Source organism: Octodon degus, unplaced genomic scaffold, assembly GCF_000260255.1.
Source record: "Octodon degus isolate 3935 unplaced genomic scaffold, OctDeg1.0 scaffold00018, whole genome shotgun sequence".
NCBI lineage: Eukaryota > Metazoa > Chordata > Mammalia > Rodentia > Octodontidae > Octodon > Octodon degus.
The window spans coordinates 21,701,732-21,728,433 of NW_004524594.1; the positions used below are offsets into that span (position 1 = coordinate 21,701,732).

At 44.4% G+C, this 26,702-nt stretch overlaps 1 protein-coding gene across 7 annotated transcripts; it reads right to left on the reverse strand.

The window, feature by feature from the left end:
* Positions 1-1,215: 1,215 nt before the first annotated feature.
* On the reverse strand, positions 1,216-26,492 carry LOC101573942 (RNA-binding protein 14). 7 transcript variants are annotated; one of them, XM_004627178.3, is made up of 5 exons: positions 26,020-26,492; positions 9,175-9,516; positions 7,991-8,413; positions 3,517-4,210; positions 1,247-1,682 (listed from the first exon to the last, which is right to left on the reverse strand). In XM_004627178.3, the coding sequence occupies exons 1-4, from the start codon at positions 26,354-26,356 to the stop codon at positions 3,525-3,527; spliced, it is 1,788 nt and encodes a 595-aa protein (XP_004627235.2). In that variant the 5' UTR covers positions 26,357-26,492; the 3' UTR covers positions 1,247-1,682; positions 3,517-3,524. The 7 variants fall into 7 exon arrangements, 6 of the variants coding, with proteins under 6 accessions (XP_023566486.1, XP_004627235.2, XP_004627236.1 ...); XM_023710718.1 differs by lacking the exon at positions 3,517-4,210 and having other exon boundaries at positions 1,216-1,682; XM_004627179.3 differs by lacking the exon at positions 26,020-26,492 and having other exon boundaries at positions 9,317-9,502.
* Positions 26,493-26,702: the final 210 nt, after the last annotated feature.

Sequence of the window (26,702 nt, forward strand, 5' to 3'; positions counted from 1 at the left end):
AGTAGCCAATCTGAGTGTTATTCTGTTCTCCTTGCTGATTGGCTGCTGCCCATTTCCTGGGCAGATGTATTAGCACAGCACTCCTGCATCATTAACACCTGGATGTTACCACTATGCAGCATATAGCTATCGTGTTTTGGTTTTGTTCTCAAAGCACCAAGATGCTACCAACATGCCTACACTTTCTAAGGCTTTATTTTTTTTTTTTCCCTCCGAACCAGGGATTGAACTCAGGTCCTTGTGCTTGCCACAGAAGCACTTATTCCACTGAGCCATCTCCCTAGCCCGAGTAAGGCTTTAATATAAGTATTAAATTGTTGAACTGTGGGAAACAGCATAGTTAGGGCTTACACTATAAACCTGGCATTTTTCTGGTCATATCCGAAATTCAGTTTTTCACAATTCTCAGGTGCTCTAGGAATGTAAACCACACAAGGGGATCCACTGCATAGGCCCAAAACAAAAAACAAGGTAGTTTTGATAAATGCATAGAATTCACTGTTCAGTTACTGTTGTCCCTTTTTGCCCAGTATCCAAAGGGTGTTTGTTAAAGATAAACTAGGAAATGCAGGTGGGACCAGGCAAGTGTTTGGTGGATTATAGCACAGATATATGAACAAGTGGTGAAAGAATTACAAGATATTCCTGGCCTACACAATAATAAAATGTCCTCTGGTGGAAACCACACCTTCATTTTTCATTTGTGGCACAAGAGAATGCTGACCTCCCTTCCTCCAAACCCCTTCCTTTAATTCTTAAGACCTTTTCCCTAGAGGTAAGTTAGGCGAAATATGCTGACTGGCTGGTTGGGCGTAGTTGTTGGGAGTACACATTATTTCTTTTAACAGAAAAGACCTACACCTCTAAACTAATAGTAAGCACTGGAGTTTTCTACCAGAAGTGGGCTGGCCAGATGTAACACATACTTGTAATTCCAGCCTCAGGAGGCTAAGGAAGTCTTGAGTCTGGCCTGGACTACATTATCAAAACCCTGTCTCAAAAAAAAAAAAAAAAAAAAGGTGAAACCAGTGAAAGAAACCTTCATTAGAATAAGGCTACCTGTCCAGGTTTTTTTCCCATAACCTTTTCCCTTTGGGAACTACAAGTCCCATCAACAATAAAGAAAATAACTGCAGTGATATTCACCCAAAGCTGAGATTCTTAAAACTTTATACCCTCCCCTTCAAAGTATTTTAAAAAAAAAACCCAAAAACAATCTCAAGCAAGAATTCTTTCAGAGCACACATACCCTAAGTTGAAAAACCATTTATTTCACTGGAAAGATAAAAGTGATCCAACTCTAGGTCTAGCCTTTCGGCTAAAAGAAACCCAAGAGCAGTGGTGACTCTCACCGAAGAAGTCATTCCCAAATCCAACACCCACTGGAGGCAGGAGGCAGGGAGGAGACAGGGCAGCCCCCACCACAGCTTCTGCATACAATGAGGCCTGCTGGGAAAACAGAACATGAATGGGAAGCTACAGAAGTATTAAACAACAGCAAGAACAGGATAATGGGCACTAGAGAGAAAAAGGAGGTCTGAACTTAGCAAGGTAAATTAAGGTCCACGGTTCCTGAGGGACTGAATGCACAGAGCCGAAAACGTCCCGGAGATGGGGTACCAACGAAGTGTGTATTCTCATGCACAACCGCAGCTCGGAATTTCAGCCCACACACATCCCACCTGAAAGAGAGCACAATAAGGGGCTTTACAGCAAAGCTCAAAAGGGCTTTCCTATGTAAAACTTCAAAGAACATCTTTATAAAGTCTGATGTGATGCTTCTAAATTTAGTTGTATTCTCCCCCAGTATCATCATAATCTCTCTACAAGTTTGAGGCCAGAGAAATAGGAAAGCTAAACAATCCCAGATTAAGGCCTCTGTATTAAACAGCAAATGTTTCATGAGAATAGGCAAAGACATTCTATCGCTCTCTGGATGTTAATATTGGCATTCCCCAGAAAAGGTAATTCTACATCACACTGTCATCAGAGAACAGAAAATAGGGAAAGGCTCCAATGAACTCTCTAAAAAGGCAATGGTATATTTCAATCTGGGAGTTACTGCCAAGGTCTAAGTTAAAAACCATTCAAGATCTATCTAGACAAAAACAGCTAAACTGTTTGTACAAATGGGTAAGTTCTAAGACCTGAAGACATCCAAATCTACCTAGGAAGAACTTAACTTTCTTTGGTACCAGAGTCTGAACTCAGAACCCCGCACTTGCCAGGCAGGCACTTAAAGAAATTAACTTTTGAAAGAAGGTACCACAGGGCAGGTATAAGGTACAGTGAGTCACTCAAGTTTCTGCTTCAGCCCAATTGTGATTTCCTATCGATCGGGCCTAGGCAGTCCTAATTTTAAAAATGACAAAGAATCATCTTCACTCTTACTACAGGATTGAGGAAACAATGTGTCTGGGACTCACTGGAGGTTACTCTAAGGGCTTTGAGTATTACCCATAAGTACAACAGGAATCTCAAAAACCTAGAGCCCAAAGCTGGCAAGCACCGAAAGAGATTATTCAAATAGAGCCAAATGGATCATAAGGCTCAAAACACTGGGTAGAGGAAAAAGCCAGGGGACTCAAGGTAGAGCCGATGGCTCAAGAATACTGATGTCCACAACTACTAATGGGAAACATGGAGTTATTTGCTTATGGCAAAGCTCCCAATCCTGGATTCCAACATTACCAAAGTAATATTGATACGCATGTATGCATATTATTATGTAACTCAAAGAAGTGGAGTACGTCAAACAGCACTATGAACAGTCAAAAAAAAAAAAAAAAAAAAAAACACACACAAAAAGGCCATCACAGGACAGATTTAGCATAGTAATACAGTGGGCACTCTCTTGGAATCTGAACTGAGCAACTAAGTTAGATTTTGGAGTCCATGCCCAGACTTCCTTACTGATCTTTGTAAGATGTGTTCTTCTCTGCCCCACCTTATAGAAACACAAAAATGCTGAAATGTTCAGGAATATCAGAAACACTCCAAGACTAAGATGATGCCATGCTGGTATTCTTCATAGTAACTGGGACCTAAGTAGTGATGACCAATTAACTATAGTTATAGAATTTATCACTGGAGGTGGTATCAGACCTTTTACATAGCATGAAGCACACAGGAAACTTCAAGACCTTAATAATGTCACACCCCTAGGAAACTCAACAAAGGCTCTGAGAAACAGCACATCTAAAAATGTCTGGGTCCCAGATCAGTTCAAATATAGCACATAGTGTGACCTAAGATTAACCAGCATATCATTCTTTATTCTTCCAGGCACAATCAGATTGAGTCTCATTATCAATAGCCCCAGAAAAATAGACATGAGGGTCAAGGACATTTACTTACTTCAAAATAAGCATTTAGGACTGCTCCCTGGACTCTGAACCAAGCTACTAGCCTCACCCTAACCCTGCAAAAGCAAGCAAGCAGGACAGCCTAACTGGAGCCCTTTAGGCTGCAGGAGGGATGGCAAAACCAGAACAGGGGACACCCCACCACTCTCACCTCAAGCTTTAAAAGGCTGAGTACCGCGCCCGATCCGCATACTGCTCCCGCTCATACCGGGCCATGTCGTACAAGGAATTCCGCGCGGCTGCAGAAGCTTGGGACAACTCACTCTCATGCCCGTAACCGTAGCCCTCTCCAACAGTGGGGACTGGGCCTGTAGCGCGACGCAGGGGGCTCCGATCCCGCCCGTAATATGAGGTGGAAGCTGCAGTAACAGCAGCAGCAGCTGCTGCAGCAGCAGCAGCTGTGGCAGCAGCAGCTCCTGAGGTCGGCAACAGGTGTCTATCGTAGGGATCGAGAGAGGTGGAGGTGAGGTGACTGGCCATGGCTGTATTCTGGACTTGTGGCAGCTGGGACAAGGTCTGCTCTGCGTAATTATATGCAGAAGCAGCTGCAGCTGCCACCGCCTCATAGGACCGGGCAGCACGGCAGCGCTTGTAGTAGGCATCGAGCGCTCCGTATGCGTTGTTGTAATACAACGAATCCCCATAGCTCATCGTGTAAGGTGTACGCACTGCTCCATATTGCTCATTATATTGCTCAGTCAAGTCTGCCACGCGGCCCGAACGATCTATTGGACACTCTTTGGACCAGTGCCCCTCTTTCCCGCACCGATAGCAGCCGCTCTGGTCTCCCATCCCGGGCGCAGTCCTAAGCCGGCTGGTGGACAACTGCACGTGCATTCGTTTGCCTTGAAGAAACAGACGCAAGAAGGGTTGCTATCACTCTCAGTCATAGCCCAACCCCCTACCCCAGCCACTGGTCATAATAGTGGCTTTGCCTAGACAACTCTTAAAGCAGGATTCAACAATGCCAAAAAAAACTGGAAAAAATTTTAAAACCCTACGTATAAGGCTAATATAACCTCATTCAGGCAAAGATCAGTTAGATGAAACTTTCTAGCTATGACACCATTTTTACTGATAACCAAAAACTATACTAACTTGAAAACATTTCATCCATTGCCCAAATAAGTAGGCACAAAATCTCCCAACAATAACCCAACATCAAAGGAATTAAAAATAGGAATGCTCTACAAGTTTCTGACATCTCTAATCTTCACTATCAAGACTTGACTTCATTAAACGTCAAGGTCAGTTTTACCTCCCCCACCTCAAAGACAATGGAATAAAAAACTCTTTAGTTACCACCATTTAAGAGTGACCAGGATTTGATCCAAAGCAGGGTGTGGCAGGCAAGTTTCAAACTACATCTCTGGAAAAAAAAACTCATGAACTGGACAGGCTGGGGAGGGACACAACACAAGTTGAAGCAAGGTTTTTCTCCCTTAGCTGGATCTTTTAAGTAGCTAGTTCTAACAATTACTCTAATAAGGATTCTTTACATTCTAACAGCTAATTTTATTGACTGTTCAGTAAAGTCAAAGGAAAACAAGGCATGCTGTTCACAAAGTGCCATACTTTTTTGGGAAAGATTATAAACTCGAAAAGAGAGAGATGAGTGGAAAGTGAAGAATATCATTTCAGTCAACCAAAAATGCTCAATTTACCAAGATTAAAGTATCTTTCCTCCTTCAAGAATGTGAATTTTTAACATGCATCTAATATTTTTTGAAAAATCACATTATTTTGAAAATGAAAAATATTGTCAAAAACCTACCAAAAGCAGAAAAGTTTTGAAAAAGTTAAAACGAAAACTCCAATGTCATACAGATGCCAAAGAGGTGATTAGAACCAAGAGTCAACAGATGGGCACTTTAATATTAGAAAAGTAGTACCAATCTAGCTGCACTGTGAAAATGAAGTTAGGTTCTAAACAATCAGAAAAGGAAGTGGAGGAACCAGAATAACAAAAAAATGTCAGTTTAAACATCACTTCTGGTAAATTTTAAATTGCAAGTCAGTAAAATAACCACAACATTTAAACATTTATGTGCCTTAAAGTACTAACCTGTGTCTGGCAACTGCCCAGGGGACCACTTAGGCACCTAACAAACACCCAAAAACAAGTGCAACCAAGAAACTAACTTCACATATCCAAAGCACAAAAGCTGTAATAAAAAAGCCTAAGGATTTGTCAATTCTAATGCCACAAAACGAAGAATCTTTACAATATTTCAAATAGTTGTTTTTTTTTGTTTTTTTTGCAGTAGTGGGGATCAAACTCCCACCTTGCGTTTGCCAGGCAGGTGCTTATGCCACTGAGCTATCTCCCCAGCCCTGAAATAGATTTTAAGTGGGTAAATCATACTTTCTACCCAACAATAAGAAACTGAAAGGAAAAAGTTTCACATGTATCAGTGCTCAATACACACACACACATTTTCTATAACAGTATTAAGAAATTACAATTTGTAGGGCATGGTGGCACATCTGGATCATAAATTTAAATCTTGCTTGAAAAATTTAGGCAAAACCCAACTCAAAAAGGGCTTGGAGATGTAAGTTCTGAGCTCAACTACCAGTTTTACCAAAAAATTAAAAAATGTAAATTAGATGTAGTCATACATGCCTATCATCCCAGCACTGGGAGAGCTGAGGCAGAATTGCCATAAGTTAAAGGCTAACCTGGGCTACACAGTGAATGCAACTAATATGAACTACATAGTGAGACTCTGTCTCAAAAAAATAAAAAGGCTAAAAAAGTAAATTAATTAAAATAAAATAAAAAGGCTGCTAGGATGTAACTTAACAGTAAAGCACTGAGTTTCAGATACCAGTAGGACCTCCTTCCAAAAAAGTCGAGGGGCTGAAGATGTAACTCAGTGGAAGATCATTTGCTTAATATGTTGAGATTCTAGGTTCACCCCCCAGTACCAGAAGGGAGAAAAGAAATGCAAGAGTAATACTATGAGAAATTAAGTAAAAATAAGCATGAACTACCATCAGAGCTAACTATAGTTCAGATTACCAGTTGTACTGACAGTCTTGCACTGTCTTCCTCACCCTGATGGAACGGTTACTAGCAGATATTACTTCCTTGACTAGGTTACAGGGTGGAAGTGTCCAAAAATTAGGTACTGTATAACCCTCAACAAAAGCAAACTTTGCTCCCAATTAAGTCACAGACAAAATGCTCATCTTGCCAATTAAAGGAAAGCAACTAGATCTGAGACCTGCAACATTCTTTCAAAGAAAATACACAGCAATGCCCATTGACACACAGAGCACCCATTACATCATCAGATCTCCAGATCATAATAAGATGGACCCAAATTTAATAAAAATGAACAAAGATGGCACTAAAACACAAGAGAAGTCTAGGGAGTATTGTCTTGTTCATCTTAACATGGTCAGAACACAGGTTTGAAATACACTCATGAGTTATTGGGATACACTGTAATTTAGAATTACAACCAAAGGGCAAAGACTTTTTTGGACACTGGGGACTAAAAGTGGGTGGAAACAATTGAGAGTTTAGTGGGCAATCAATTACTACCCCTTCTAGCAAGGAAGTTCAGAATCTTTAATCAAGAAAAGGTATTAATACCTTCCAAATAAAGTAACAATTCACACCACCGCTACCACTGATGCTACTCCCCAAACATAAAAACAACACCTCTAATCACAGCTCCAAGATAACAATACCTAACAAATTATTCAAAGATCCTGTCAGTTCACCACCAAAATCATTTGGGTTTTCTTGGTTTTATCTGAGGCAAGGTCTCACCATGCACTTCAGGCTAGCCTTCAACTAGGTAGCCCAGGCCAGCCTCAAACAAGTGGCAATCCTCCTGCCCCAGGATCCTCCACCAATTGGCATGAGGCAGGAGTCACTATGCCCAGCAAAAAACTTTAAAACATGCCATTACTATCCTCGATTACAATACCTCCTCCCCCCACTCCTGAAATCAGACTTTTTAATTCTAGGCTGGTTTTCAAAACATAACCCTTTGGTACAGCTTTATGTAAAATCAACTAGAGCTGTGCCCTTTTAAAAACCAGTTATCTTTACTGAAAACCTAAGAGCTGACTGAGGTAAAGTGGGGGAACTTTACAAAAATTCCACTCTTGCAAGTGTTAAGTGGTTCCTTGCATATCATGTACTGTACTGAGGCAGTAAACTCACAGTGAAACACTAAGTACCTTACTACCAGAGGAAAGGGGGGGAAAAAAACCTGAATGTCAAGAGCATAGCATTTTTTGTTTCTGAGACAGGGTCTCATTGTGTAGTTAAAGCTGGCCCCCAACTCACAGCAATCCTCCTGCCTCAGCCCCCCAAATTGGAATGGTGCTGCAATTACAGGCATATGCCACCACGCCCCACACTGAAGGCTCAGTTAGGGACTTGAAATGAAAACCAAGTGGCTTTTTTTGTGTGTTTTAAACTGCCTTAAGTAAAGCCTCTTTAAGTCCCACCCATCCTTCATTTCAAGTAGCCCACCACCCACAGTTACTAAGCTTTCACCACCAACCAGCCAACATTTCTCTACTCCAAACCCCTTCACTTAACCAACTTTTTTCTGTACATAGCTTTGTATTCAGCTCTCTACCCAAAGAGAGTGGTTCACCTTGAAACTCAGTGTTATCAAGGCCCCTGATGGCCTCCACTGCATCTTCTGCCCGCTCCATGTGTACAAAGGCATAATCTTTCACGATGTCACATTCGATGACTGGACCATATTCCTCAAACTTGGCCCGAAGCTCTTTGTTGGTACAGGTGGGGCTGATGTTACCCACGTGTAACTTGGTTGAAGCTTTGCTCTTGTTCTTGCTTGCTTCCACATTGATGTTCACCCCGTGCAACTTATAGTGGTGCAGGTTCCGGATGGCATCCTCCGCCGCTGTCTTGTCCTCTATGTGCACAAAGCCATAGTTCTTAATGATGTCACATTCCAGCACCTTCCCATACTGCTCAAAGAGTGAGCGGATCTCTTGCTCTGTGGCCTCCCGGGGCAGGTTTCCAATGAACAGCTTCACCATCTCGACCCAGCCTGAGGAAGAATGAACAAAATGTCTCACAAAAGAGCTTGGTCTCATGTTTTCATTTAAAATCACTAGTACCATCTCCTTTTACCATATATTTCCAAAATTAACGTCTCATTCACATTCATACCTCCACACCATAACCAAAGGGAAATGAGTAAAATGAAACCTGCAATAATAATATCTACAATAGACTCTCTAAAGAAAGAGGCTATAAACCAGGGAGGTATCAGTGAAGGATTACAGTTGGATACCTAAAAAAAAATTAAAAAAATAAAAAAGCACGAATAAATTTAAGTATAAACACTTCTGTGATACGGGGCTTTTCTGTCCACTATAAGAACCAAAATTCAAAAGTTTAACTGAACTGGACTTACTAGCTGCCTAAAACGGTATCCGAACCGACTCTTCTTCTAGTTAATAAATCTTAGAAGCCACCGTTTCCAGGTTAAGTGGGGCTAGAGATAGTTGTTTAGGTGTTCTCTTTGGAAGCTAGAGACTACAGAAAATTTTGGAATGGGGAACGCCTCTCTAGAGGTATCGTCCCACAAGCTGCTGTAGAATGGAGAAATGCATGACCAGAAGATTTCAGATACATTTACTAACAATGTTCCAGGGACTGGACTGGGAAGTTAAGATAGGCTCGTAGATGCCAAGCGCAACAGAAATGGGGGTTAGCTGGGTGGAAAGCCGAGTCAAGTGGGGCAGAAGGCAAGGTGGAGAGAAACAATTCTTGAGGTGGTGGGGGAAGGGCGGGCTTCAGGCTTACCGCGCGATATCGAGGACTTGAGGGAGGCTCTCGGGAAAGGTGCACAGGCCGCGACCCCACAAAAACACCCCGACGCCCAAAGGAGTGAGATAAGGTTTAACAAAACAGAAGAAAAACAGCGGAAAGGCTCGGAGTCTCTCACCGCACGGAAATCTGCAGGGCCTCTTCCTCGCGGCGCGGACGCTTCTGACAAAACGCTAAAATGGCGACGACCGCAGCAGTGACTCTGGGTAGTGGGGGAGGTGAGCCTACCACAGGATTGGCCGTTCAACAAAGTCAAAGGCGGGCGTCCCCGAAGATCCTCTTCCTGATTGGCTATCGTTAATGCCAATTGCCTGAGGCCTGGAAGAGGTGGAAACGTCAGTAACCCCGGAGCTTTTATAAGGAAGCCAATAAGCACCAACCTAGAGAAGCTGGACCCATCGATTGGGTAGAAGGTCCGCACGAGGGAGGAACCACAAACGTGGGCTTCCAGGCGAGGTGCGGCCCGCCATTAGGCGGGGCGAGCGAAGGCCGTAGTAGGGTGGTAGTGTTTAGTTTCAGGGCGCCAACTTTGTTAACCTTTCACATTTTGCCACTTCCACGTGCTCACCTTGACAGTATTCTGAGCTCCATTTTACCATCTATTCCAAACTTTTCCCTCTAAATTCCTAAATGCTACACCCTTCCAAGCTGAATGCTGTGAACATCTTAGACACACATACATACATCCGTATTTTTACCCCCCCCCCAGCAACTTCCACCTTCGGCCAGGAACTCATACTGTAGCCCTGAAAGCCTCGAAGACCCCCCACCCCAAACGCGTGCACCAAACAACAAAAATCCTGAAATTGTCGGTGGGCACATCTTGGAAGGTATACCAGCCCAGGAGGTAATGAGGCAGTTTTCTCCTGGAACTAGCCTCCCTTCCTCCAGGAACCAGGATCCTTCCCTTCAGGATCCAACTTTAACTTCTGTGTAACCACTGAAGACCCCACCACCACCACCACCCTACCATGAGAAAAAAACGGGAGCAGCAAAGATTTTTGTTTTATTTTATTTTATTGGGCGCCATCAACCAGAGCTGTTGGTTTAAACCCTCTAAAACCGGCCTTAGAGGGGAAAAGCATTGTCACAATCAGCTTTAAACAAATACAGAAAACATTCTACACAGGGTCCAGCTCCCTCACATTCTCATTCTCACCCTTTGGCTGCTTCATGTAATCCCATATTCATTCACTGAGTAAACCACCTCATCTTCGAGACCTTTTTGCAAAGCAGCTTTTGAAGAGTGAAAAGGCAATGGCAGGGGCGCATGTGCTAAATGGAAGAACTTAAAACAGGAGCAAACAGGCTAGAAGCGGTGAACTGTTGAGGACAGGGACCATCAGGAGTGTAGATGACACAAACAGAACATACTATCACTCAAAGCAGCCACAAAAGAACAAAAGGGAAAAAAAGGAGAGAGGAGTCTTATAAAGAGAAAGATAAAAGTCAGATCACTAGAAAAAGTGGGTTTTAAAATCCAAATGATTCAGGAACCCCAATAGTCAAGAACTTTTAGGTGAAAAAACTAAGATCAATAAAAAGTCAAGAACAATATATTTACAGATGTGGTCACCTCACTGTGGATTCTGATGCCTCTGTAAGACTGAGTAAAGGCCAAAGCGAGTAATGAAAAAAACTAACTTTGTTTTCTGCTGCACATGACATAAGGGGCTCGCTCGGCTCTGCCAAAAATCCTCTCATCTCAGTTTGATCTTCCCAATTTTTTGTATCCCAACTTCCAAAAGTATCATATGATATCCATTTACTCTGTGAAACTAAAATCTCTACAGATCCACGGGGGACTCTAGCAATATAAATCTTGGAGAATCATAATTCACGCCACTATGTGAACATCAAGACTACTGATTGCTTCTTGTGCCCTTGCAACCTAATTACTTCATTTCCTTCAGAAAGCCCAGTTGTATCTCTTTGCTAGTCATCAATCAAAGTGAAGGAGCCACATTAAATCATCCCTTGCTTTTCTCTTTTTTGAGCCAAGGTCTCACTATACACTGCAGGCTGGCCTGGAACTCACAGCCTCAATCTCCCAAATGCTGAGATTACAGAAGTGCACCACCCTGGCTTTTGCTTTTTAGAACCCATTACAATTCAGGGAATTTCAAGCTTCTCTCCCTCAACTATAATACCCTACCCAATCTGGTCCTTGCTAGAATCTCCCAATCTGTTAAATCACTAGTATCCTCAGGTGTGGTGGCGCAGACCTATAACCCAAGCACTCAGGAGGCTGAGGCAGGACAATTGTTGCGAGTTCAAGACCAGTCGGCACTACAAAGTGAGCTCAAGGCCAGCCTGAACTGCACAGCAAGACTACCAAAAAGACCAAAAAAACCCCCCACTAGTACCTCTACAGATACATTGGCCTTATTGTTCCAAGCTCATTCAAATTGGTATAATCTTTTAAGGCCCTTCATTGGCCTAAAGGATCCTACTCCAACAGTGCCTTGCAACTCTATCCCATGAATCCACGTTCTTTTGCCGAATATTATCATTTGAAATTCTATTTGTTCATTTTCTGACCTTTTCATGCTCTGGCAAATACTTGTTCTTATTCCATGCTGTATCACCAGCATTAGAATTGTACCTGGTGTAAAGCTATCCAAATATTTGACTTAAATACATGTCAATTTCTTCACAACCAAAAGGAGAGAATTGACTTTTTTTTAAAAACATCAAGTTAAGAACCTGGACATACACCTGGCGGTATGTAGCTCAGCAGCACTTGCCCTTTATTCATATCACCTGTAACTTTCCAGGTGCCTTCAAATTAAAAGTAGGTACCCAATGAAGCAAAATGAACCTTCAAGGCACAGTAGAGTTCGAGTAGCTTCAAACTTAGTTGTTTTGGCAGAGCCGGGGATTGAACTCAGGCCCTTGCACTTGCCAGGGAAGCACTTATTCCACTGAGCCATCTCTCTGGCCCCATACTGATAAAACATTTACCCAGATATATTTTACTGAAAATTAAAGCACGTTTTTTTGTTTTTTTTTTTTTTGTGGAACCAGGGATTGAACTCAAGCCCTTGAGCTTGCCAGGGAAGCGCTTATTCCATTGAGCCACCACCTCCCCGGCCCGTTTTTTTTTTTTTTGCAGAACCAGGGATCAAACTAAGGCCAGGCCGTCGCGCTTGCCAGGGTAGTGCTTATTCCACTGAGCCATCTCCCCAGTCCCTGTTTGTTTTTTAAGATATCTAGACCTCTTACTCATTGCTCTATGGAGAACATTAGAAAAATTCATAGTATGAAATATGGACCTCAGTGAAATGACACTACAGAAATACACCTTGTCTTACTATTATAGATGCCATTTTGATGACTTGATGATTTAGTGTTTCTGAGAACAGAACCCAGGGCCTTTGTACTGAGCTATATCCCTAGACCTTTTGTACTTTTTGAGACAAGAGATTTGCTAAATCACTAAATTGACTGGGCTGGGCCCAACTGTTAGATCCTCCTGCCTCAGCCTCCTAGGCTGCTGGGATTCTGGGTGTTCACCATCACATGTGGCCTTTTTATTTTTTCTTTTGTTTGAGACAGGGTCTTGCTATGAAATTCAGGTTGGCCTCGAGCTCACTTTGTAGCCCAGGCTGGCCTGGAACTTTCCAATCCTCCTCCCTCAGCCTCTCTGAATCCTGGGATTATAGGTATGCACCAACATGCTCAGCTTTTTTTTTTTTTTTTTTGTATCAACAATGACCTAGTGCTTGCCAGGCAGGTGCTGTGCTGCTCAGTTATATATTTTTTTTCTTTTTTAGATAGTCTCACTATATTGCCCAGGAAGGCCTCAAACTCCTGGTTTCAAGTGATTCTCTCACCTGTCCCCTAATCACTGTGACCACAGGTACTAGCTACCACACCTGGCCATTCTGATGATTTTTAACTTGCTGACCAGTTTATTAAGTTCCTAAGAGGTAAAGTGACTTGTCTGAAGTCATCCAGAAAGCTGACATTCTGTTGGATAAGGATATATTCTGGGGCCCGGGGAGATAGCTCAGTAGAATAAGCACTTGCCTGGCAAGCATAAGGGCCTGTGTTCAATCCCCAGTTCTGAAAAAAAAAAAAAAAAAAAACAGACATATTCTGGGTATAAATCTTCAACAAAAGGGAAAGTATTGATGCATGTAATTAAGAAATGAATGCCAGGCATGGTGACATACACTAGTAATACCAGCACTCATCCTGGCTGAGGCAGGATGATCACTGAGTTCCAGACCAGTCTGGGCTACATAATGAGACCAAGCCATTAAATTAAATGAGATTTTAAAAACAAAGAAATGAGATAGCATTGGGGCTGGGGAGATGGCTCAGTGGAATAAGCGCTTCCCAGGCAAGCGCAAGGACCTGAGTTCAATCCCTGGTTCCACACCAAAAAAAAAAAAAAAAGAAAAAGAAATGAGATAGCATAGATTCTTGAAGGTAAACAAAGGATGAATTCACCTTTAGAGGTAAACAGAGTATCAATGGAAACTACTTAAGACATAGATTATTGAATAACCTGTACTAGTTCCAAACTCTTCAGGGATAAATATTTAGAACTTATACTTCTAATAACTCTGGCTCATAATAATTCTGAAGTCTGGTTCAGAATTGAATTACAGGTCTGATAAGGTCCACGGTTGCTCATACAGCCAGTAGGCCAACCAAAAGGCTACTTTCAATCCCACTGCCAGGTACACCTCCCCTTTAATTAGCCTTCCTTAATGTCCCTACTCTCATACAGTAAGCTTTCTTTACCACAACCAAGAGTATGATCCCAGAACACAGAATACAGCCCCAGAGATTAGTGGTGGCCAAAACTCCTGGAAAAGTCACTTGTACAGACCACCACTCACTGCAAAAATTCACTGCCTACACAGTAATTTCATATGTGTAGCTATGCATCTACAGCCAAAGTCTTTTGCTCAAATGTGTGTTCCACTAAGTCATCCCAATCTCAGAATGCTCTAACTCTTCCTTTGCACAAAATGGCTAGCATTTAATCAGAAGTTCTCATTTAACGTTCTCAACACTAAAAGAATATGATTACAAAGACGAGAGTGATTGAAATGACTGGTTCAATTCTTTGATCCACTATTTTGTTAGCTTTGTGATGTTTCTCAGAAGGGATGGGCAGGCTGAAGACTGACCTCACAATGTGATGCTAAGAAGCTACTTTACCTACAGCCCCAATCATCCCATTCATACTATAGGTTTTGAAGTATCTAACGCATTTTGCTGCTATGAAAATATATGAAAAACTTGTTTTGAGAAGGGCTCACACCATATAGTCCAGGCTGGTCTTGAACTTCAGGCAGACTCACCTCAACCTCCCCAGAGCTGGGATTACAGGTTTTTTGTTTTGTTGTTGTTGTTGTTTTGCAGAACCGGGGACTGAACTCAGGCCCTTGCACTTGCCAGGAAAGCGCTTATTCTACTGAGCCATCTCTCCGGCCCAATTACATGTTTATAGGTGTACATCATTATAATTACAGGATGATCAAGTGGGAGCAGAGTTCCTGACATGTCCAGGATCACACAGCTAAGAGAGAAAAGCCAGGATTTAAACTGAAAAACCCCAAGCTAAATCTTACTTAGCTATTCTCCAGATAACAAGGAAGTTTTAAAATCAAATCCCATCTCCAGAAAGTATTTTCTACTGGAACTGCTACATCCTTTCCTTCCTAACACTTAGGTCTAACAATATTTGTAACTGGATCTATTGCACTGAGGTAGTTGACTTCCAAACTAGCAATTTCCCTGAGTCAAAGGGCTTAGCTTCCTGAGCACTACATTTCAAGCTCCAATTAACACACATTTTAAAGGATTAAGAGGTAAAAACCCAACTTCAGGAAACTTTTTGGAAAACTCTAGACTCTAACCCTTTATAACTTTTTCAAAGGCAACTGTAAAATTTAAGTATGAATCTTCCATATACTATCCATTTTCTCTATTACCTAGTACACTAATCCATAACCTATCTATTTTTAGACAGGGTCTTACTATGTAGCCCAGGCTGGCCTCAAACTCACCTTTATCCTACCTCAGCCTCCTGAGTGCTGGGATTATAGGGCAAATGCTACCACACCTGACCCTATAAGTATTTTAATTATTCAACATTCATGTTATAGTCCACTGACTTGCTTTGACAGGACTGACTAGAGAATCAATGTGCAAGAACTTCTGGAGAGCTGAACTGGAAAGACAGCCTACCCTGGAGAGTGACAGTCCTATTACCTCCAGTACAACAGATAAGGGTCCCAGGTATACCCTAGACAAAATTTAAAACAAGGTCCAAACCTCAGAAGACAACAGGCTGACAAGGGCAGAAGCCTCTATGCAGTTTTGTTCAAAGAATAAACCAATTAAAAACTCTTCCAACGATGGGCAGATTGTAGAGGTGACAGATGTAAAGTTGAATGATTTAAAGATTAGCTGACAGCACATTTCCCCAAAGCGCATACTAAAATAGTTGTCTTCCTATTCACTAAACTCAACTTTCCCCAAGATACAGGAGCTTAGAAATCAGAAATTGACAAAAAGCAAAGTATGAATGGGTCATAAAATCAACACAGATGGTAAAATTTAAGTTAAAAAGGGGAGACTAAAACAACGTCCAAGGGAAAGAAAAATGAAAGTATTCAGCTTTGTAGCTCTTGGCCTGAGTAAGAAATCTGAGTGCTGAGGCAGCAAGGACATCAGGACCTAAAGATGACAGGCAGACTGACCAAATAGGCCAGGTTACTCTGAAGAGTTGGGGCTGCAATAAAGAATATTAACACTGGCCCAAGAGCACATTAAGCTATTTTTGTAAGAACTTTTAAGATTGGAACAGTGGCGGAATCCTCACTATAGAGAAAGGAAAATACAGAAAGCCACACAAAGAAAAATACACAAGCCACAATCATGGCTTTACAATCAACCCTATTTTCTAGGGTAATAATCAAAGTTTAGCTTAACTTGACCCTCAGATCATTCCACCATCACACAAAAAAGTAACAGGAAATCTATTAAACTCCTCTTCCCATTCTTCCCCAAACTCGCAAAGAAATAAAGCAGAGCAGCAAAGCACCTTTGAAAGCAAAGCAATGAGCAGAAAGGGAAGCAAAGAAAAGGGCTATGGCCCCAATTCTCCCTGAGATTACCCCAGCATCCACAAAGAGGTCACTGTTGAAAGACCGTAATTTTTTTTTACTCTGGGCCGAGGAAGAGGACATCAGGGCAAACTACTCTGTTGCCAGCAAGTTCCCATGAAGCAAATGGAGGCAGACAACCCACCTGGACTGTATTTGACTGATATATACACACCTCCTGCAAATCACCTTGCTGCCAACTCCCAAATAATCTCTAAAGTATCCTTTCCCAAAGGAGCATCAGGTTTTCCTGTTATTACTCCAATCAAACCAATCTTCTTTCATTCACCCATCATTAAGTTCAAGCCTCCATCTTGTCCTTGATTGGAACTGCCATTATTTTTTGCCCAGGTCCTCAACCCTCAGCTCTGGAACAGAAGTATAAAAAGAACCCTCAACTCTCACCCAATCCCAGCATCCCCACTTGGTTATGCTTGCACCCCACCCCTTCCCATAGTCTGTCATCACACCCTCAAATACAAACCCAGCAAAAACACATCTGAAAACTGTTAACAAATGGGGACAAAGAAAGAAGTCTCAGGTTCTGTGATGGCAGGACGCAGGAAGGACGCTCCATGGTGAAGTTCAACAGGCGAGGTACCAGGACTCTAGCAAGAATGCCCCAGAACTGCTCCAAATTTTCCCTGCCCCATTCTTGCAACCATAGGGCAGTACCAGGCAGTGACATCATCCCCTCCCACAATGGCTCCCTTCCCAGTCCCAGCCCCAGAACTCACTAGAGCCCACTGCCTGAAGGATCTACTACCCTTATAAATACCACAGCAGCCCATTTCCCACTTCTTATAAAAAGTCACATCTCAGAACCATCCTGCTTCAGCACAGGTTATTTCTGAACCAGAGAGTCAGGGAAAATTTTCTAAGGTAAGCAGCAGAAAATGGGCATTATTTACTATATTTGAGTGTGAGCAATTCAAGTTAAGGACAGAAGATGTCCAATCACTTGGTCTGGACTCTCCAGTCCTAAAGATGGCATACTAGTTGGATGCCGATGAACTAAATCCCATTGGGCACCGAAAAATCAATTCTAATCCCCACATTCAAACCCTTTCCATACCCACCCTAGGTTCTCAAGACTGTCTTCCTTTTAGCTGTTATGTCTTCCTGGATGTCAAACTGGCTTCTCTGACACTGAGTGCAATCAAGACAATGACAACCAGGTTTCCAAACTGCAAATTGCCCCAAGTTTTATTTGTAGTCCATACAAAAGGAAAAAAAATTAAGATTTTCTAACACCACCTACTTAGGGAGATGGGGATTTGGGACTGTGCCACTCACCATCACCTAAAACATCAGCGGTGAGCAGGGATTTGAACATAGACCAACTGACTGTCCCAACAGGATCTCAGTCTCAACACAGGGACAGTCAGGGGCCCTCTGGACTGCTGGCATAGTTTGGCGCATAGGAAATGGTTAAACTAACCCTTTCCTGGCCTCCCTCATATCTAAAAAGAAAAAGGCGCCGCCGACCTCAGTTGCAGGTTGTTTTCCCATCCAGATGACCTTAAATATCGCGCACAAAAATAAAAGGGAGCCAGGGGGAAAAAACAAAATAAATTCCCATTCTGAAGAGATGGGAAACAGGGTATTGGGGAAACCGCAGATCTAAAGCCAATAGCAAGATGTACTGCTGAGGCGAAAGACAAAGTAGGTTACTGCCAAACGCTCAAAAGGATTATCTCCTGGGGAAGGCCCACATGGTAGAGGGAGGGGGTGAAAAACTGCAACCAGGAGAGGTATGGGCCAGAGTGCTTATAACCTGGGTCTGCACCCTATCTACCTCTCCTCTCCCTCCCTCCCTGTGGTATCCCATCCCCAGGATGGCCCTACATGCGGCGCTGGTAGCCAGAGTGCATCTGAGCTGCCCGCAGGTAATCATTATAGGAGCCCGAATAGCGTGCGTAATCGGAATGGGCATCGGGCAGGCGACGGTAATCCAGCGAGGACTTTGTCGGCGAGCGGCGGAACGAAAGCTGCGACTCTGATAAACGGCGGTAATCAGAGAGCTCGGCTAAACGCCGGTCGGAACCATACCTAGTCAAGAGAAGAAGACAGTTGGTGAATGAGACAATTGAGGGGAAGGCTCCAGGTGGGCATGGGGGAGATGCCAATGGGGATAGGGAGGGTGTGATCACACTGGTCTCCAACAGTTTGGTTTCCTTTTGTCAGAAGGCTCATCACTCTAGCCAGGCCAAGAAATCAAGCCTGGGTTCAACTCAGTGGGAAACCAAGCCTCCACTGAAGCCTGACCTGGCCAAGTTGAATTTTTGGTCTATATTCCCAAACCACAAACAAACTATCCCCATCCCTGGGCCCTATACAGAAAGCTTTGGTCGTTTATCAACACAACGGCGGATGAAAGCAAGGTCCCCAGCTTCCCAGAGTGGACGCACCTCATAAACTTGCCTTCAGCCAGTGAGTGCCAAAAGGACTACTCTTTCACGCCCACCTTCAAAGCCAGGACAACCAGGTAAGAGGCTTAAGGATCCTTCAGACAGTGGGAAACGCTATGGACCACACTCCTACAGGCAGTATCTCCAGTGGTACTGGGACTAGCCTAGACTGGTGACACATCCCAGCCTGACCAGTACCACCCCAGGCTGAGCACTATGCTCCTCCTGAACCATGGTGATCAGGAAAGTACATAGATAGCAACCCTCTCGGCCTCTTTACATCCCATTGGAGTAAAGGAGAGAAGACCGAGGGAGAGGTCAATGGTTCCAGTTTCCCTCCCATGCCAACCTCAGCCCCTTGCCCTAAGCCCCAGCTGGGGGCAAAGGCGGGGGGGGCATACAGTACCTTTTCGACATGGCGACAGCCTTTTTGTAGGGATCGTCGTAGCTGGCCCGGGGTGGGGAGAGACGGGTACGCTCATAGGGCGGCGGGGTACTGTTGGTGTTGGCAACGGCCCCCTGGGACATGGACAGGTAGGCTGCAGACGGCTGACCTGCCCCATCGTAGGCATTGCCCGGCTGGCCGCGGTAGGAAGCAGCAGCCTGAGGATGCTGCTGAGCAGCATAGGAAGCAGCCAATGAGGCGGACGACTGAGTGCGGTAAGGAGCTGCCAGAGTAGCAGAAGGCTGGGCCCCATAGGCAGCTGCGGCACCATAAGAGCCAGTGGCTGCAGCAGCCGACTGAGCCCCATAGGAGCCTGACAGGCCCATTGATGCTTGAGCCCCATAACTATTCAGCTGGGTCTGAACAACCGGCTGTGCCCCATAGGAACCAGCCATTGGGGTAGTGGCTTGTGCAGCATAGGCAGCTGGTTGGCTGGCATACGCAGCAGCGGTGGCTGGCTGCGCCACATAAGCAGCAGGCTGGGAAGAGTAAGAAGCAGCCTGTTGTGCAGCATATGGGGCAGACTGGGCATTGTAAGAGGCCGAAGGCTGGGCATTATAAGAAGCTGCCTGGGCTCCATAAGCTAGTGAGGAGGCTGCAGACTGAGCCCCATAAGAGGCTGCCTGAGCCCCATAGGAGCCTAGGGAGGAAGCTGCTCCCTGGGTGTTGTAGGAGGAAGCAGCTGCACGAACCCCATAGGAAGAGGCAGCCTGGGCGCCATAAGAGGATGGCTGATTACCATAGGAGGCAAGGGAGGAGCCCTGAGCCCCATAGGAGTTGAGCGAAGAAGCTGCAGCTGCCTGGCCCCCATAGGAAGAGAGGGCTGAGGCCGAGGGCTGGGCTCCACCATATGGGCCAAGTGAGGAAGCTGCAGCAGACTGGGAGCTAGGGCTAGCCAGCTGGCCCCTGTACGGGGCCCCAAGGGAGACAGAGGGCTGAGCGCGGTAAGAGGCTGCCTGGGCTGTCATGGGCTGAGTCCGATAACCAACACCCAAAGAGGCAGAAGGCTGGGCCCTGTAGGCAGCTCCCAATGACACTGAGGGCTGGGCCCGGTAGGTGGCTGGCTGGGCGGTCAGAGGAGCCACATAAGAGGCTCGGGGTGGTGAACGGCGCAGGGGACTGCGGTCGCGACCAAAGAAGGGTGGTGTGGGCTGACGGGCTTGCCCATCAAAGCCACCAGTGCTGTTGCCAAAAGCCTGCTGGTAGTCGAAGGTGGCAGAGAAGCCACCAGTTCCAGGGAATGTCGTATCCCCAGCCCCTGGTTTCTTGGTCTTGTCCCCAGACTGGACAGCCAGGCCAGGCCCCTTCTTCTGACCCTTGGTTGAGAGTTCCACGTTGATGCGCTTGCCCTTCACTTCTTTGCCGTTGAGCTGCGCGATGGCGGCTTTGGCATCTGCTTCCTTCTCCATGTGAACAAACGCGTAGTCTGATAAAGCAGCAGACAGAGGGTTAGCAATTAGGGGGGCAGGGCATGCTACCAGAGGGTTCCCAAACTGGACACACAACAGCACCCAGCTGTTGCCTGCTACCTCCAGGCTTCCAAACCCTTATCTCCAGGAGCATATCATAAAATGTGGCTCCCATGTGACAGCTTCTGACAGTCCCAAGCAATCGCCTTTGCTAGGCTTTCTCCCCATTCTCCCCTTAACTACTGTCACCTCTCCCAACTCCCTGGTGAGAGAGAAAGAGCAAAGATGTACAATGTAAAAAAAAACCAAACAAACAAAACCTTAAAACCTTTACATCTCCTTTTAAGTATAAACCAGAAGTCAAAATACATAAAGGTTTCTAGATATCTAAATTATTCAGTGTTCTCAACCCAAGCTTAACAAACTACTACTCATCTTTGAGCTCTTTAACACTGAAAATGAACACTCATATTTTGCATGACCCATCTCAGCCTAGGTCCAAATAAGGCAAGAGTTACACTGTAATGAGTGAGCAGTTCACAAAATTCCTTCAATATAATCTCCCTTTTTTTTTTTTACATTCTTTCTAGTTTCTAGTATCCAAAACACTTCCATGCACAGGAACCCACAACATCCTGCGAAAAGCAACACAACAAAGTATCATCATCTCCATTGTATAGGTAGAAAAATATGCTCAGTTTCTATGCGACTTGCTCATCAAACCAAAGCACATTAATGCTAGTCTCAACTCTTCTATGCCCCTTTGCTAAACCAACCTATCCCTGAGAAGTCAAATGTATAAGGCAGGACTGTACAGTGTGAATAAAAATATAAGCTTAGAAACACAGAAGCTAGACCAGTATGGGAATAGAAACTACGCACCCTTTCCCAGGCCACATTACATCCTTCACAATTTCCTCTTTAAAATGGACATAAATATACCTTTACCCCTTGGGCTTCTGTTCACAAAGCAGACTTCATTTACAGAAAAGATCTGGTTTCTCATCACTAAGGCAAGAAGCTACAACTACTCCAACTAGCAGGTTACCTGAGGATCTATCTCATTTAAAATCTGAATGAGTTGTGCTGGGAGAGGACATAAAACAGGAAGCTAATCTTAAACCTCTATTCATGTACCACAACTTTAGGAGAATGGAATTCTTCATGTCCATTCTCACAAACTACAAGAGTGCAAGCAAAATCTAAAGATCTTGCTCATAAGAATTAATTTCCTCCACTTAATCCCATTTTGGACCTGTGACTACTAGAAGGGCTACAAGTGCCAGGATCCAATCTTGTCACTGTGGTTTAAAAAAACAAAAAGTTACCCAAATAAAATTACTAAGGTTCCATTCTCCAAGATAAGAAAACCTTTTAATGGTTTCCAAACAAATGTTTAACTTTTAGAAATTTTCATTCTGGGATGCCGTCTCTAGCTGTTCCTACAAGTCATCTCCCTGGATTTCAGGACAATGCTACCAACCTCACAATAATCAATAGATAGTGGCGAAAAACATGACACAGCATGAGGGATCCCAGGCTAGGAACTAAGACTTCAGTGCTAAATACAAGTATTATAGACTATTATAAAGTTTTAAGGAACTCACCATCTAGTTCCCCATTTGACAGATCTATACTACCTACTACAAAGTTAGGAGATTCAAATGAGAAGACAAAAGTGTCATGTAAGGTATAAGCAGCCATAGAATGACAAGGAATTATGATTTTTTCAAATCCAAGAATAACCAGAGCCTTATTTCCCTACAGCATATTATCTTTCATCTTTAATAAAACAACACCATCCATATATGCAAAATTGGAGCCTACTAGAGATACTTAAAAGAAAAAAAAAAACTATCATAAATCTGTCTTCAACATCCTCACAGCTAGAGTTGAATTCTATTTATCAACTGTGAAAAATCTAAGTAGCTCCTTTCCATCTAGCCATAGGATACTAGAATTATCCTCTGATCTCTCTTCTCTCTTTTGGGTATTGTTAGCTAAAAATAACAACACATGATCTAAGATCTGCTGAGATGAGCCTTAGAATGGCAAAACCACCTAGAGAACAACAACCAGAAAAGTCCACTCAAAATTTGTTGGAGGGTCTCCCACTGGCCAAAAGTGCCCTGAAGGCATTCGAAGAAGAAAAAAAAAAACCCTTATTGGGACTGGGGAGATGGCTTGGTAGAATAAGCGCTTCCCTGGCAAGCTCAAGGGCCTGAGTTCAATTCCTGGTTCCCCTAAAAATAAAAAAGAAAAGAAAATTTGTTGGAGGGGCCAGGGAGATGGCTCAGTAGAATAAGTGCTGCGCTGGCAAGCGCAAGGGCCTGAGTTCAATTCCCAGTTCCACTAAAACAAAACAAAAAATTTGTTCGAGCTGGACAGACGGAAGGAAGACATGACTGAGGGACAATCTCCAAGTACTGTAAGGTATTGAGGGAACCACACTATACTGTATTTCTATTTGTCCATAAATTCCTAAAACCAGAATGAGCTGAAAAAACAGTAAACTCTTGAGTTTACAAGAGCAGCTGCACATCCCACTGTCTACTGACTACTAGCTGGGTTTTATTTACAGACCAAGTGGTAAAATTTGAAAATTGGGATTTCAGGACTGGGGATGTAGCTCAGAAGTAAAGTATAAATTCTCACATTACTAGGGAAGAACTGAAACAGAAAATTAAAAGCCAGGTATAGGGGCTCACGCCTGTAATTCCAAGCTCTCACTTGGGAGGCTGATTGCCACAAATGAGGCCAACATGGGCTATAGAGTGAGTTCAAGGCCATCCTGAAATACAATGAAAGCTGAACTCAGGCATTGTAGTGCACATCAGTTGCATCACTTTGGGAAGCTGGGCCAGAAAGATTGGAAATTCAAGGCCGGCCTCGGCAACTTAGTGAGAATCTGTCTCAAAAATAAAAACAGTTGGACATGGTGGCACAAACTGTAATCCCAGCACTTGCGAGGCCAACGTAGGAGAAAGAGTTCTAAGAGTAGCCTGGGCTACACAGTAAGTTCAGGACCAGCCTGAACTACATGCATGGGGAGACCATGTCTCTAAATAAATAAATAAATAAATGGCAGACAAAATGAACAAACAAACAAAAAAGCAGCTAAGGATATAACTCAGTGCAAAGGCCCTAGATTCAATTCCAGACACAGGAAGGAAGGAGGGCAAGAACAAGAAAATTTTAATTTCACATGTACTATTCAACTGACCATTCAGATCATTTAATCGATGGGGCAAGGAACATAATAAAATTATAACTAAATTGTATAAGTTTCTAAACCTGATGTTAGAATTGTGACTAGGTTGCTTTGCTGATTCAATTATATCCAGGCTAAGCTCTTAGTAAGATTTCAAACCCAGAACCAGTTCTGTCAAAGATGCCTTAAAACCATACTACTCTTAGGACAATGAAGAACAAGAGATCTGAGGAACTCCAGGGAAACCCTTGCTTGGAGAGCTAGTTCAAGCAAACTTCTGAAGGAAAGCAAAAAATGCTGTGCAAAGACCTCCTCAAATGGTCTGGTGCCATCAAAATTCCTCCAGTACCAAAGTTAATCAAGAAAAATGAATTTTTTCCCATTACAAAAACATTAAAAATATTTTTAACCTGAAACTATAGAGCTCTGTACAGAATACCCACCAAAAAATATTTTCTTCTTCTGACTTTCAAACTTCCCCTCAAGTCTATAAGTGGTTCCTAAAACTGTTCATCTCTATCCAATAGGATGTAGCTGGAGAACATGGTTACCACTGTAATGGAGATTTTTATTGTATAAATCATATCTAAGCTCTTGGAAGTAACCAAGCAACTATGTTTTCTTTCCCAAATAAATTAAACAGAGCTGGTTATCCTGTGCACTACCAAACTTCAGTGCTTTTTGAAGGCCTTATAGAGCTAAGGGTTAATTCAGGGGTAGAATGTTTGCTCAATATGTACAAGGTTCTTGGTTTGATCCCCTACACCAAAAATCAAATACCTGACAACCAACACCAGGAGACTCAATCAAATGCACATTCTCAGTTTCAGAAAGAAGTTATTACAAAGCCAGAGCCTGTCTCTTCTACTACATTCCTAACTTTAAAACCTTGCTTTCTACTTCATGCACCATACAGCCTGCCTCACAGCACCCAGCAGGGAAGCCTGATTCCGAGCAGTCATGGATTTGCAAAACCTGAGTTGAGGAAAATACAACGTAGTATTAATGTAGAACAAGGACTTGTTCTCAATAATGGACACTCTGACCCACTTCCCCCACACAGAAAGTACAAGGAATGGCCCAAAAGATATGCCTTTTGAAGACAGCAAATGAAATATCTCGGGTAAGAATGAACAAGTTCCTGCACCCATATTTATTGTCTGCCCTCAAAACTTCTCACACAGCATTATGAGCGAGTTTGATACAAAAGCAGGTACAGGACGTACTCCCAGATCGCATCCTTGAAAGATGACAGAGCAAAGTTAACTTGATCTAGTCCCAAAGAGATTGGTAAAATGGCCACATAAGAAGGGCTGCCCCATCAAATCTTGTCAGTTAAGTAAGAAAACAGGGACAAGAACTCAGACTGAAAAAAAAACTTAATGACTTCAAACGCCCCTGCTCAGGTCCCTCTCAGTCACAGTATGCTCCCTTGCAAAGACACCAAGCTTACAAAAGAATGACACCACCCTGGAGCACTGGCTTATCATGAAGTCTACGCAGACCTTCATAAAACAGGCCTCCTTCCACATGCCGAAAGTCCAAGTTTCCAGTTGATAGATTAAAAACTCAACTTAAGAGGGAGTTGAAAAGCAGAGCTACCGTGTGTAACCCACGAAGTACTGAAAGGCCAGTGGTTGGGCCCCTCCGGTACCCACAAGTAGACCCAGGCCAGACAACACTAAAAGATCCCAGTTCGAGAAACGTCCAAGAGCCCCGTTACCTTCCAATCGAGAGTATTCATCGGGAGAGAACACGAGGGCGACCTTGGGACGTCATCCCCACCTTTTCCCTCTCCCCTTGCTCTAACCAAAGTCTGGAGAGTAAATGGGAAGTAGTGAAATCTTGTAAGGAAGCCCGCTCCACGATCCGGCTTGTGCCGTCACTTCCCAATTTCCGCTCGGTGCCAGGCCCAGGAGACTAGAAGGCGCGCTCCCGGTACACTCAAAAGTCGTTGGCGCGTCTCTGGCCCTAAGGCTCGGCTCACAGTGGCCGCCGCACCCACCCAGAGCCGCTTCCTCCCACAAGGTGCAGGGTGCTTGGACCGAAGGGGAGGGGGTGACTCTACCCAACACGCCCCCAACACCTCCGGCACGCTCCTGCGCCACTTCCCCACCCTTCCCAACCGCCTAGTGACCGACCCTCGGGCAAGGGGCGTGGCTAACAGGCAAAGTGCCCCGAGCGCGCCCCCGCCCCGAGCGCGCCCCCGCGTTACCTTTCACCACGTCACACTCGATGACGCGTCCGCGTCGCTCGAAGAGGCTGCGCAATTCCTGGCTTGTGCATGCAGCCGAGACATTGCCCACGAAAATCTTCCAAGTGTTCAGAGGCCTTGGGCGCGACATCTCCACCACAAGCGCGCGCCCCGGCCGCAGTTCATGGCCGTGCAGGGCCTCGATGGCGCGCAGCGCGCCTGCGTTCTCGCGCATGTGCACGAAGGCGAACTGTTTCATGACGGCGCAGCTCATGACTGTGCCATAGGGCGCGAAGAGGGCTGCCAGCTCCTCCGGCGTTGTATCCGCCCCGTCGACGTTACCCACGAATATCTTCATTTTGCCGCCTCCGCCGCTGCCTTCCCGGAGAGCCGGGACCTCTGCTCCAGCGACTGGCGAGACGTCCGACCGACCGGCAGTCCTCCTCAGGAATGGCTGGAGGCCGAGAACCCCGCCGCGCAGGCGCCCTGACCGAGCCAATCAGAACACGCATCCCGCGGGACAACAGCCAATAAGAGAAACTGAGAGAAGATGCGCTCAGGCGCAGCCAATCCCAAAGGGTCTGGAGCCCGTTCGTTAGCAGAGGGGGTGGGAGAGAGACGACGGCGCGCGACCAACCGCCGCTGCCGGAGTGGGGGGAGAGTGGGAGGAGCGATGGAGAGGAGGGAGCGCGCGCGGGCCGCGC

Coding starts and splice junctions, on each gene's coding strand:
- LOC101573942 (XM_004627177.3), bottom strand. CDS start 26,356: ATGAAGATATTCGTGGGTAACGTCGACGGGGCGGATACAACGCCGGAG. Junction 20,611..26,019: donor CGAGTGTGACGTGGTGAAAG/GTAACGCGGGGG, acceptor CTGCTTTATCAG/ACTACGCGTTTGTTCACATG. Junction 18,381..19,145: donor GCTGTCGCCATGTCGAAAAG/GTACTGTATGCC, acceptor TCTCTTGACTAG/GTATGGTTCCGACCGGCGTT.